The sequence below is a fragment of the Phragmites australis genome, chromosome 11 (assembly GCF_958298935.1).
Source record: "Phragmites australis chromosome 11, lpPhrAust1.1, whole genome shotgun sequence".
NCBI classification, from domain to species: domain Eukaryota; kingdom Viridiplantae; phylum Streptophyta; class Magnoliopsida; order Poales; family Poaceae; genus Phragmites; species Phragmites australis.
The window spans coordinates 790001-800612 of NC_084931.1; the positions used below are offsets into that span (position 1 = coordinate 790001).

General features: G+C 43.2%; 2 protein-coding genes across 3 annotated transcripts; one reads left to right on the top strand and one right to left on the bottom strand.

Annotated features, from left to right (window-relative positions):
* Positions 1-1893: 1893 nt before the first annotated feature.
* Positions 1894-8024, bottom strand: LOC133884699 (phragmoplastin interacting protein 1-like). 2 transcript variants are annotated; one of them, XM_062324212.1, is made up of 8 exons: positions 7592-8024; positions 7089-7163; positions 6889-6960; positions 6220-6382; positions 5624-5670; positions 4032-5544; positions 2443-2516; positions 1894-2322 (listed from the first exon to the last, which is right to left on the bottom strand). In XM_062324212.1, the coding sequence occupies exons 1-6, from the start codon at positions 7984-7986 to the stop codon at positions 4455-4457; spliced, it is 1842 nt and encodes a 613-aa protein (XP_062180196.1). In that variant the 5' UTR covers positions 7987-8024; the 3' UTR covers positions 1894-2322; positions 2443-2516; positions 4032-4454. The 2 variants fall into 2 exon arrangements, with proteins under 2 accessions (XP_062180196.1, XP_062180195.1); XM_062324211.1 differs by having other exon boundaries at positions 1894-2358.
* Positions 8025-8155: 131 nt separating this feature from the next.
* Positions 8156-10311, top strand: LOC133884701 (uncharacterized). The gene is made up of 3 exons (XM_062324213.1): positions 8156-8500; positions 8589-8646; positions 10015-10311. The coding sequence occupies exons 1-3, from the start codon at positions 8217-8219 to the stop codon at positions 10063-10065; spliced, it is 393 nt and encodes a 130-aa protein (XP_062180197.1). The 5' UTR covers positions 8156-8216; the 3' UTR covers positions 10066-10311.
* The last annotated feature ends 301 nt before the right edge of the window (positions 10312-10612 follow it).

Genomic DNA, 10612 nt, shown 5'->3' on the forward strand with positions numbered 1-10612 from the left:
TTTGCTTACTGACATAGAGTTCTGCGAGGTGTCTGGGTTCTTTTATGTTGCTTCTGAATTCTGATAGGCAAATGAGCATCTGGAGTGGCCATGATTGGGCACAGAAGCAAGCGCAAACGGCGTCGAGTTTCGCCGAGTCGACGCCGTTCTTTGGCAGTTCGGATGCAGCGGCATGATTGATGCATAGTATAAGAGAGAGCGCATGCGTTGGGTTCAGTTGAAGGGAGGGAACCTTCGGCTGTGGAATCAGGACAGGACTGATTACTCACTCTGCTGCTGAGTTTTGCAGTTCATGAGGGCATGTAGATTCCGGCCAACGGTTTGTTTTGGAGAAACCACATCCTTTTTCCTTCAAATCTTTTGAGCAAGATACTCTGGGCAGGGAATGGACTATCAAGGATCACTATTCCTATGGCGACTTACTTTTTCTGTAAGATAAGTTGCATTTTAATCTGAATTAACATTCCAAAAAGTAACAAGTCGATCTCTATAACATCCAGGGCAAGAGGAGGCAAGAGCATGGTGCATCGCCGGGGCCATGTTTTTGTCTTCCTCCCGAGCTTCTAATTCCTTTTTGTAGCTAAGGCATTTTCTCTTCAGCATCCACATCCAGGGCCAACAACCTGCTTGTAATTCTTTTACTCCTATATTAATACAAAACGGGCAGATCTTCTACTGGTTTACGTTTAAAAAAATCTCTATAACAGTCTAATAGTCAGTGTATTTATACTAAACAAGGCAAATAACAAATAGCAAAATCGGTCTGATAACTCATACAAATATGATAGAAATCGTCAACAACACCGCTTCATTGAAGTGTAAGAACACTTCAATTTTCAAATTTCAGAAAGTAGCAAGAAGAATAAGATGGCTGTTTTCTTCTGAAGGTGGTGTTCTCAAGCCATTGATGACTAGAGACATTCTACACTTCTAGAAGCCCGGGATACTAAACTTAACGCCCTTGCTTGATTTTAGTCCAATACATAAAAAAGGGGCATGGATCTCTATGCCAACTCGGAAATATAATTTTTCCTGTGAATATACTGTGGCCCACTGAATTACTTGCACCAATCCTGCAGACATCCTCCCGTCACTTCAGTTTTATTAAGACAACTAGGCCATAGGGCAACAGAAAACAACAATTAGGCGTCGTGCTTACGAAGATACCCTGTTTGATCAATGATGATCTCATTAAGCGTCTCATGGATCCTCCAAATGACACATTAATAAATAGTGAGTTGCACCCACTCACTTAATCCCTTTTTTACTGACTCATAATGCTACTACTATGTTAGCAGCATAAGAAATGCCTCTTCCGATTTGCACCTACTTGATAGTTCATCCAGCCGAATGGCCAGCACAAAAACAACCATCGAGTAGTGGAATCTGAGACCGATGATTGGTTCTTGGGTTGCTTGTGCCGACGTTGCATCATTTGATTGGACTGCGTTGATCAATAATTGCTGCTTGATGTAAGCAGAAAGGAACTTGGCCAAGTTATATAGTAGTTTACTCCTGCTTGTTGCAACTTGCAAACGCAAAAAAGATAAATTATCATATGGCGCTAAAGATCATTTCTTGATGTCCAATGGATTAGGATTTAAGAGTTTATGGCGTCTCCAATTGCTCCACACAGTGGAAGTGTTTGATGGGAATCAAATGGAATCTTGCTCCTATTCACATTTCAGAAAAAAGAGCATGAAGTTATTGGACCAAGATTCTACCAGTTGGATCAACCTCTAGGTCAAACCTATTTAGCAAGTACTCGTTGAAGACTGAATGTCTTTGGGAAAGCAATATTTCTGCTACTGACTGCCTAAGATTTCATAGTAAAGAGATGGGAATGCGCACCTATTTGCCGCGTCTCATAATTCTCATCATGTAAGCTGCAGATTCAAGGATCAAACGATTTGCAAAGGACAGTTGGCAAAATGGTCCTTTCTGCATCCTGAAGTAACATAATCCCTCACCGGAGCCCAAGTCAATATAAAAAGGATAACTGTTCTCTTCCCACAAGTTGCTCTAATAGATGTTCATTGACAGGACAGCATGATGTTCATCTGTCCAGAGACACAAATGGGCAATTTGCAGTTTCCTTTAGCGGCTACCGATGATTGGCGCTTGGAATTCTTATTGTCCCTGCAACTTCACCTCATCTTTCCTTAAGCACCTAGTCATAGGCACCTAGCATTATTCATGCCCCAAGTAGATTTTCTGTCCACCTCAGTCTGAACTTGCATCTTGTATTGCGTCTGTTGTTCTCCGCATAAGAGATCAAAAGTAGAATTTTGCTTCATGATTTACTTCAAGATTCCGCAACCGCTGCATCAAAACCCAAGAACCATTGGTATGTCAAACCTGTGCAAAAATTGTTTTACACTGGCTGAGACTTTGGGGCTCAATGATCCAATTTGCTTGTGTTGACTTGCTAGTTACTTATACCTGAATTCTTGGTGCAGCAGTATCAAAGAACAAATCTGGTTCCTTGCGCAATTCTTTTTCTCACTTCGTGAAACCTGCTGAGCATAACACCTATAAATTATACTGCTCCAACATGTCAACGATCATTTCTGTAGAAAAAATAGAACAAAAGATAATAATAGAAGCATGAGCTGTTTCTGTTTTGTGCATCTTTCCTTCTGAATATCTTTCGTGCGCCTGCTGTGTGCCGACCACTGAATACAGAGGAATCTTTCAAGAAGCCACTACTCCAACTAAGCTGATTCAAAGGTTGGTTACGTGATATGATATTGCGCGTCTCGTCATGGCGTTGAAACTGCGATTTCGAGTTGCGAAAAGCCAGAATATTCCTTGGTGATTCAGGGGGCAGATTTGCTTCAGTGTCCCATGCTGTTTAAGAGCCAGCATACAGGATTTTGAGAGGGGGAAAAAAAAGAGTAGCAAGAATCAAGACAGCTACTCTGGAATTTTAGTACTGATCGCTGATTTTTCTGCAGTCCCGACAAATTAAATTGAACAAAAAAGATCAGAAAACAATGACCTATGACCACGGAATAGCAGTGTTTTCTTTAGGCCCTGAAGATACCGGATTCAGTTTGCTTGCTATGTTCTATCCACTTCTCTCCTGTTGTGCGGTTCTAGGCGGCTCCAAACAAACAAAAAAGAAGTGTGAATTTATAAATCGACTGTGAGTTGTATAATTAATGCTAGGAGGTGATAGTGCTGTGACGCTGCTACCCATCAATGGCATAGCTTTATCCGTTGAAAATATATGATTAGTACTGCATAAAAGCGTAACGGAGATGAACAGATGAAGGGTTTATTAGTAGACAGCTGACAGGAGTAGACGATTAGTAAGTTGCTGATATAGATATCTTCCTCTTTGATCGCCTTACTGAAATTTTTGTGCCTCCTCTTCATGTGTGCAGTGTAAAAATATCGCCGTAAAACGACATGAAAAAAAGGGAGTACATTTCGGTAGGATCAAAATGTGGTCTGATGCATTGACAAATTTGTTTCCCTGTCATAAGAGACCTGTTGCTCGCCTACGTCACAACTCACATGATGGGCTACCTGCTTTTGAGAAAGAGTTCAGTCGCCATCAGATGAGAGAACACGAACGAGTTGCTGCGTTTTAGGCTGGAGCTCACCAGCCGGTTCCAGTTGGGATCTGGATGGGACTACTTAATTTGCTTGCGTCTCTAAGCACGCACCTCGTCTCATTTTTTCTATGGGTTTGGTCGCCGTCTCCACGTAGGTCTGCACTGTGGTGATGCAGACTGCTCTGTTTCTTGGATGAATCTCTACGAACCAAAGCATCTGCCTCTATCGCTAAGCAGAAGACAGTGGTCAGTGACGTCGTCACAGAGAGCAAGTGGTGACTGAATCGGATCGGGATAGGGTGGAGAAAAGAGGTTAACATTTAGTAGTTATTACAAGTTAGGATATTAATCACAATTTAGGATATGAATCATAATATGGGCCTATGGGTTGCTCCACTGCCTTGTACTGTTTGTAAATATCATTGTACTAGAATAAGAGGAATTAGGGCCTGGGCTGGTACTGTTTACCTGGAGAACGCCGGCCCGTGCCACGATCGGTCCACAGTCCCAGCTCATGAATTAATGATACATTTTCTCAACAAAACAGTTGTAATAGATGATGGTGATTCCAGCAAACTCTTTCCCAAAAACTGAATAATGATCCCTGTTGCGGTTGATCTCTCCCCATCGACAACTGCCTTGGATCAATGAAATGGATACAAACTCATTCCTTCCTACTGTGTTCAAATCAAGTTCTAATAATCCCGGCCGGGTATACTTTATCATGCATTCAAAATTTGGTAAGGAAAGATAACAACACTTGTCTATTGTGCCTAGACTGCAACCTACTGACAAAACTTCACTTTTCCTTCACAGATAAAAACTTTGCTGCTCGAATGAAGGAACAAACCATACGATACAATGGGGTTAAATCCTGAAGAACAAAAAAGATCATTTGACCTCAGCAGCTGCCTTGTTTGGGCACTCTGACGAGAGATGGCCGGCGATGCCACACTCATAGCATGTGCGTCTCTTCTTTTTCTTTGGAGGCACAGATTTTGTGTCGTCACTGGCCTTCTTTTCATCGGCAATGGCTGAAGGAATAGCATTTGAGCCATCATCAGGTTTCTCTTCATTGCAGACAACCTCAGCAGCCTTTTTGTTGGGGCAAGCGGATGAGAGATGACCAGAAATGCCACACTCGTAGCATTTCCGCCTCTTCTTCGAAGGTGCTGAATTTGATTCATCGCCTAATTTCTTTTCCTCGGACACCAAGGTAGGTGCAGCCTTTGCATCATCATCAAGCTCCATGTTGTTCAAAACAGAGTCTGCTGCCCTTTTGTTTGGACAAGCCGATGAGAGATGGCCAGGTGTCCCACATTCATAACATGTCCGCCTCTTCTTCGAGGATGCTGTGGCAGAGTCAACATTAGCCTTCGTTTCATCAGAAATTACTTCAGAACCCTTCTTATTTGGGCAAGACGAAGAGAGGTGCCCAGGGGTGCCACATTCATAGCATATCCGTACTTCAGAATCCTTCTTATTTGGGCAAGAAGAAGAGAGGTGCCCAGGGCTGCCACATTCATAGCATGTCCGTACTTCAGAATCCTTCTTATTTGGGCACGAAGAAGAGAGGTGCCCAGGGGTGCCACATTCATAGCATGCCCGGATCTTATTCTTTGAAGGATCCGAGTTCCCATTATCATTGACTTTCTGGTTATCCTTTTTGGGAACAGCGCATCTGATTCTGACTGGCCGTCCCTTAATCACCTTCTGGTCAAGCTTCAAAGCAACAGCAAGAGATGTGCCATCAGAAAAATCAACATGCACATAGCCCTTGAAATCACTTGTCTCCTTGTCTCTTCCAAATCGGATGGACGAAATCTTGCAATCAGAAAAGAACTTTTTTATATCATCTTCTGTTATATCCCATGGTAGATTTCCAACATATATCCTATTGTATCCCTCTATCAACTTTGGTGCAAAATCTTCCTTCTCACGGTAATATTTGTAAGGCTGGATTTTCAGATAAAATCCTCCCCTGAAATGGTTAACAAGAATGTCATCATCCATGATCAAACCAAATGAGAGGGATAACATACAGAAGAACATGTGCTTACATATCTGCACTATCAAGAGCCAATGCCCTCTGGGCGGCAGCGTCAGTCTGAACAAGAACAGTCAGTCAAGTTCCAATTCCCAAACAAAACAACTGCAAAATGCATGGTTTTGGCAAGCCACATGAAAAAATTACAGAGAAGCATTCAATGCTGATACTTCAGTTGATTTCCATCAATTATATGAAATTCAAATGAAAGCTAAGACTGTACAGATGCAAGGCTGCAGTATCAAAGACCAACAACAACAACAAAGCCTTTTAGTCTCAAGCAAATTGGGGTAGGCTAGAGATGGAACCCACAAGATCCAACAAAAAAGATGATGAGAAAAATAACGAAGGCACCAGTAATAGTAATGAAGTAACCAAAGACCATACAGATAAATTATCTAGGATTTGGAGGCTGCTGAGCCTACAATTTCTACTCCAGTTCTGTTAACAAGTCAGATTGACATCTAGATATGATTAATGGAATAAGAACTTTGTACATGCAATACAGTTACAAAATGTCTAAAGTTGTATATCATGCTTGTGAATTTGATGACCCTAACAGAACAGGAATGCCATACTAAAAGCACCAAAACTGGCTTAAAAGCTGACCTTAAATGTGAGAATGGCAATACCCCTGAATTTCCCACTCTCGGGAAAAGTCATGCAGTCGATAGCTGTGATACTTCCACACCCTTCAAAGAAACTCCTTATGTCATCCTCCGATGAATAGTATGGGATGCCACCAACATACACCTTCTTTATGCTTTGCTCCCTGAAAAAGGGATGGAAAATATTAAACGACTAATGCCGACACAGTATGGGATGTCACCAACATACACCTTCCTGCAAGGAGCTAAATATACCATGGTAATGCCAACCAGCACTCCTTATCAATTCAATTAATATACCATGGTAAAGAAGTTGCGTTCCAACATGTCAAACAGAAAAGGTGTTTTTTTTACTTTGATCAACATTACAACCAAATAAGATGGTAACACAATTCCTTACGTATTATAGAATTGAACTGCTTCAATCAATGGAAAATCAACACAATATAACCCAAATATGAGTAGAACCCTGAGATTTGTCCACTACCTCCAATCTTTCAACACACTCATCGTGTAATAACATGCTCTACTATTATTACTGTCTGATTTTTTCACAGAGATAACATCTTAACATCAATATTCCTTCTATTTCCACGCTACATTTGTGCCAATCTAACAAGAATGAATGTATTCATGAGTACAAAAGCACCAATCATCATGCCCAACTCACCTATTCTCTGTGAAGACAGGATTGTTGGACCCAGCTCCAGATTTGGCCACTTCCACCTTGTGATTTTGCTCCCTGAAACAAGAATGCAAAATATAACACAACCAATGCGACCGCACCCTACAAGCTGCAACTGCAAAATAGGTCCACCACACCTAAGCTTCACAAGTACAAAAACACTGATCTATTGTGCCCAAACTCACCTATTATCTGCAACGACGGGATTGTTGGACCTAACTCTTGGTTCAGGCACTTCCACATTCTTTATAGTTTGCTCCCTGAAACAAGAATACGAAACATTACACAACTAATGCCTTCAAAAACCACATCCTACAAGCTGCAAAATAGCTCCACCACGCTGATCAGTTCAATGGAGAAACCAACAAAAAGCAAGCTAAATAACAGTATGCATGGCAGCCAGAGAAGGTGAGTTATTTGTTTAACAAAGACAATGATCGCTTAAAATTAGATCACAGAACAATAAGACGGCCAAACAGCTTTTCGTGCATGACGGAGTAATAATACTTAAACCAATGGCAAAGCTAAAATACCCAAAGCCGAGTATTCATCCCCAGCATTTGTTGACTATCTCTTATTGTTACAGCTATATTGTTCCAAGCTCACACTATTCAAGCATGCTATTGCTATGCAAATTTCTGCGATTCTTTTTTGGGCAAAAACACTAAATTTTCAAGCACTAACTCACCTATCCTCTGCCTCAACCGGATGCTCGGACCCGACAGCAGGGTCGGTCACTTCCACCGTCTCTTCCTTGGCCTCCGCTTCCCCTCCCGACTGCTGTGTCGCCGCCGCCGCGGCCTCCGCCTCCGTCAACCTCCTGATCCTCCTCTTCTCCTTCTTCTTATTCCTCCTCTCCTCCCTCCTCCGTTCCACCTCCTTCCTCCACTCCTCCTCCGTCTGCCACACTTCTTCAGGGAGCGACTTCTTGGACTTCTTGGGCCGCCTGGGGCGGGGGCGCTTGGAGGAGGTGAGCCGCTCCTTCACGGCCTGCGCCTCCGCTTCATGCTCTGCCGCCTCGGCGTCGCCGGAGGGGACGAGGGTGTGGAGCTTCTGCTTCAGCTTCTTGCGCGCGAGCACCATGGCTGCTGCTGCCTCTTCGACCCGTGCGGCTGCGGCTGCGAGGTTTTCGTGGGAGAAGGCGACGAGAAGGGTTTTTATGGGCCGTTATGGACTCTTATGGGCCAAAAAGCCCAATTTGGGCCCATTAAGGCGGAAACCATGAAGCCCAATAGGCGGTCACTACCCAAACCGCCGCCGGCGAGGACAAACAGAACCCTAACTGAGCCAAAGCGATAGCAAGTGGAGAGACGATGGCCGGGAAGGGGGCTGCGGCGGCGGCCGCGACGGCGGCGAAGTGGGCGGAGGGGTACCCGTGGCGGGACAAGCTGGCCAAGTACAAGGGGGAGCTCGGGAAAGGGGTGTGGGGGTACTGGGAGCTCGGTGCGTGGAAGCCGCTCGGCCTCAGCGCCCGCAAGCGCGCCCGCCTCCGCAAGGAGGTCCTCCTCGCCGGCGAGGACTGGACCTACGACCCGCCCCGCGGAGAGATGCGCACCAAGCGCAAGGGGCACAAGTGCGACCGCATCGCCGCCGAGAAGTAAGCGCGCATTTCCTTTCCTCTTCCCTGTCGTCCGTTGGTTGTGTGATTGATGCTTAATTCCGGGGGATTCGATTCGTTTTCTCAGGCGAGCTAATACCGTTGAGCTGATGAAGAAGATGCCCCAGATGCTGCTCGACTACAAGGTTTGCCGCTTCCTCATCTTAACTATGCTCTGCTTTCTGGTGTACTCTTTACATTTCGGTACAGTGGGCACACAATGCATTGGTATTAGCAATCCTCGTGTATAACCATGCCAATTGCCAGCTGATATATCTCTAGTCTCGATGTATAGTTAACTGGTTGTATTCGATCCCTCAGTATCTACTTAAATCGGCATGTTTAACATGAGGTTTTTGGTGTGCCAAAGGCCAAAGCCTGGCTGTTTAGCACAATAGCCTTTCAGTGTTAGATTTATCCACACTGCTGCAAGCCTATTCTTTTTGTTTCCTTCTATCATGGTAGATATTTGCTGATGGAGAAGGTGCCAGGATTCATGGTTCATTTGTTATAATATATGTCCCATCTGTTTAAGAGACTGTTAGGTCCCATTCATCTTAGATCAGAGCCTTTTGAGCCTAATTTTGGATTCTCATATAAGCACAAGATCACAGTTTATCAAATCAAATGTAGATACTGTTTTGTACAATTCTGGTTGTTCAGTAACCAACTTATGTTGAGAGTATGTGACCTAGGTGGCTTATCTTTTGCATAATTGCAAAGTAGCCGTTGTTGTGCTTGATCAGTGGTAAACTTAGCCATATTTGGAATCATGCTCAGTAACGTAGAGAAGCACAAGACCTGGGTATTAGTTGTTTTAACCTCCTAGCATCATGGCAGAAGCTTATCTAGGCATTTCCTGTGAAAGCTTCCTTCAAGTGCTACCTTTCAGCTTAAATGCAGCTTATCCAGTGATGAGCTGCAGGTTAGATGTGTAACTGGGCAATACAAGCCTTTAATCTTTGGCTTATCATCAACATAAGCATAAGCCAGTAATCTCAGCATTGTACACCAAGTATATTTGGGGCCCTAGATTTAAGCCTAACCTTCTTTCTAAAGCGAAGTTTGTGTTGGTGGGCTGGTTCACTGATCTCATAATTTAACAACAACTAATGAAGGTTTTGTGAAGCATGGTCTAAGACTTCCATAATACCAACAATCCAGCTTATAAAATGAACATAAACTACACAAGCAGACCCATAGAATTGTGATGGTGCGCTGACAACAAAATTTCCAGATGCTTGTTCACCAGTCTATCTTGTTAGGTTAATAATAACTTACTTTGAGAATTACTTTCCAAAACTGTGCTGCTAGTTTTGATGGAGCTGTGACTTTAATCTCTGCCGTCGGTGATCCAGCTTTTTTACAGTGACCTTTGTGTGGAAAGATGCCCATTTTTTGTATTTAGACTAAATGTAATGGTGGTTTTGATAGTGACTGAATGAAGGCATCCCTTGAAAAAGATCTAACTTGCTCATCTTTGTCTGTGTGTGCTTGAATTTTTCCCCCTTCAGAAACGTAGGTGGGAGAAAAAGATGAAAGAGGAGGAGAGCGGAAAGAGCTGAAATCAAGCTGCTCATTCATGGTGCTGCTATTCCTAAATAAAAAGTTGAAACTTTGTTCAAGAGGTTTATAGGATGGCTAGATTCTGATGCATACTTTTCTTTTCCTTTGTGGCCTATTCTGATGCGACTTTGGATGCAAAATTCTGATTGTAATATTTTCCAACACTAATGCCCCTGTATCATGATTTTAGCCAGTCCCAACTTCCGCTGAACTAGTATTTTGTTAAAACAAATCACTTATAATTACACCTTGTCTGATAAACTCGTTCATCATGTAAGATTATTGCTGCTAGTCGTGTTTGTGTTTACTTACCGTTACCGACAGAAGAATTAAGTTTTTTTCAAGAAAGAAGAGAAGTACGTCAAGAATGGAAGTACCTCCCCCAGTTGTTGCCATGCTATTTCCTGCACAAATTTGCCCCACTCATCGATTCACTATTTATTTCCAACTTGCTCCATCTTTTCCGTTGATATGCTATGCTAATGCTGCTAGAAAGCACCAACACGTTTTTTGGCTGGATGTGGCAAAGGCGGCTCTCTGCTACTA

Bases quoted from the DNA above. Each gene is read 5' to 3' on its own strand.
- LOC133884701 (XM_062324213.1), top strand. From the start codon at position 8,217: ATGGCCGGGAAGGGGGCTGCGGCGGCGGCCGCGACGGCGGCGAAGTGG. The intron at 8,501-8,588 runs GTAAGCGCGCAT...TCGTTTTCTCAG, and splicing joins GACCGCATCGCCGCCGAGAA to GCGAGCTAATACCGTTGAGC. The intron at 8,647-10,014 runs GTTTGCCGCTTC...TTCCCCCTTCAG, and splicing joins AGATGCTGCTCGACTACAAG to AAACGTAGGTGGGAGAAAAA.
- LOC133884699 (XM_062324212.1), bottom strand. From the start codon at position 7,986: ATGGTGCTCGCGCGCAAGAAGCTGAAGCAGAAGCTCCACACCCTCGTC. The intron at 5,671-6,219 runs GTCAGCTTTTAA...GTTCTTGTTCAG, and splicing joins TTGCCATTCTCACATTTAAG to ACTGACGCTGCCGCCCAGAG. The intron at 5,545-5,623 runs GTAAGCACATGT...TAACCATTTCAG, and splicing joins GCTCTTGATAGTGCAGATAT to GGGAGGATTTTATCTGAAAA.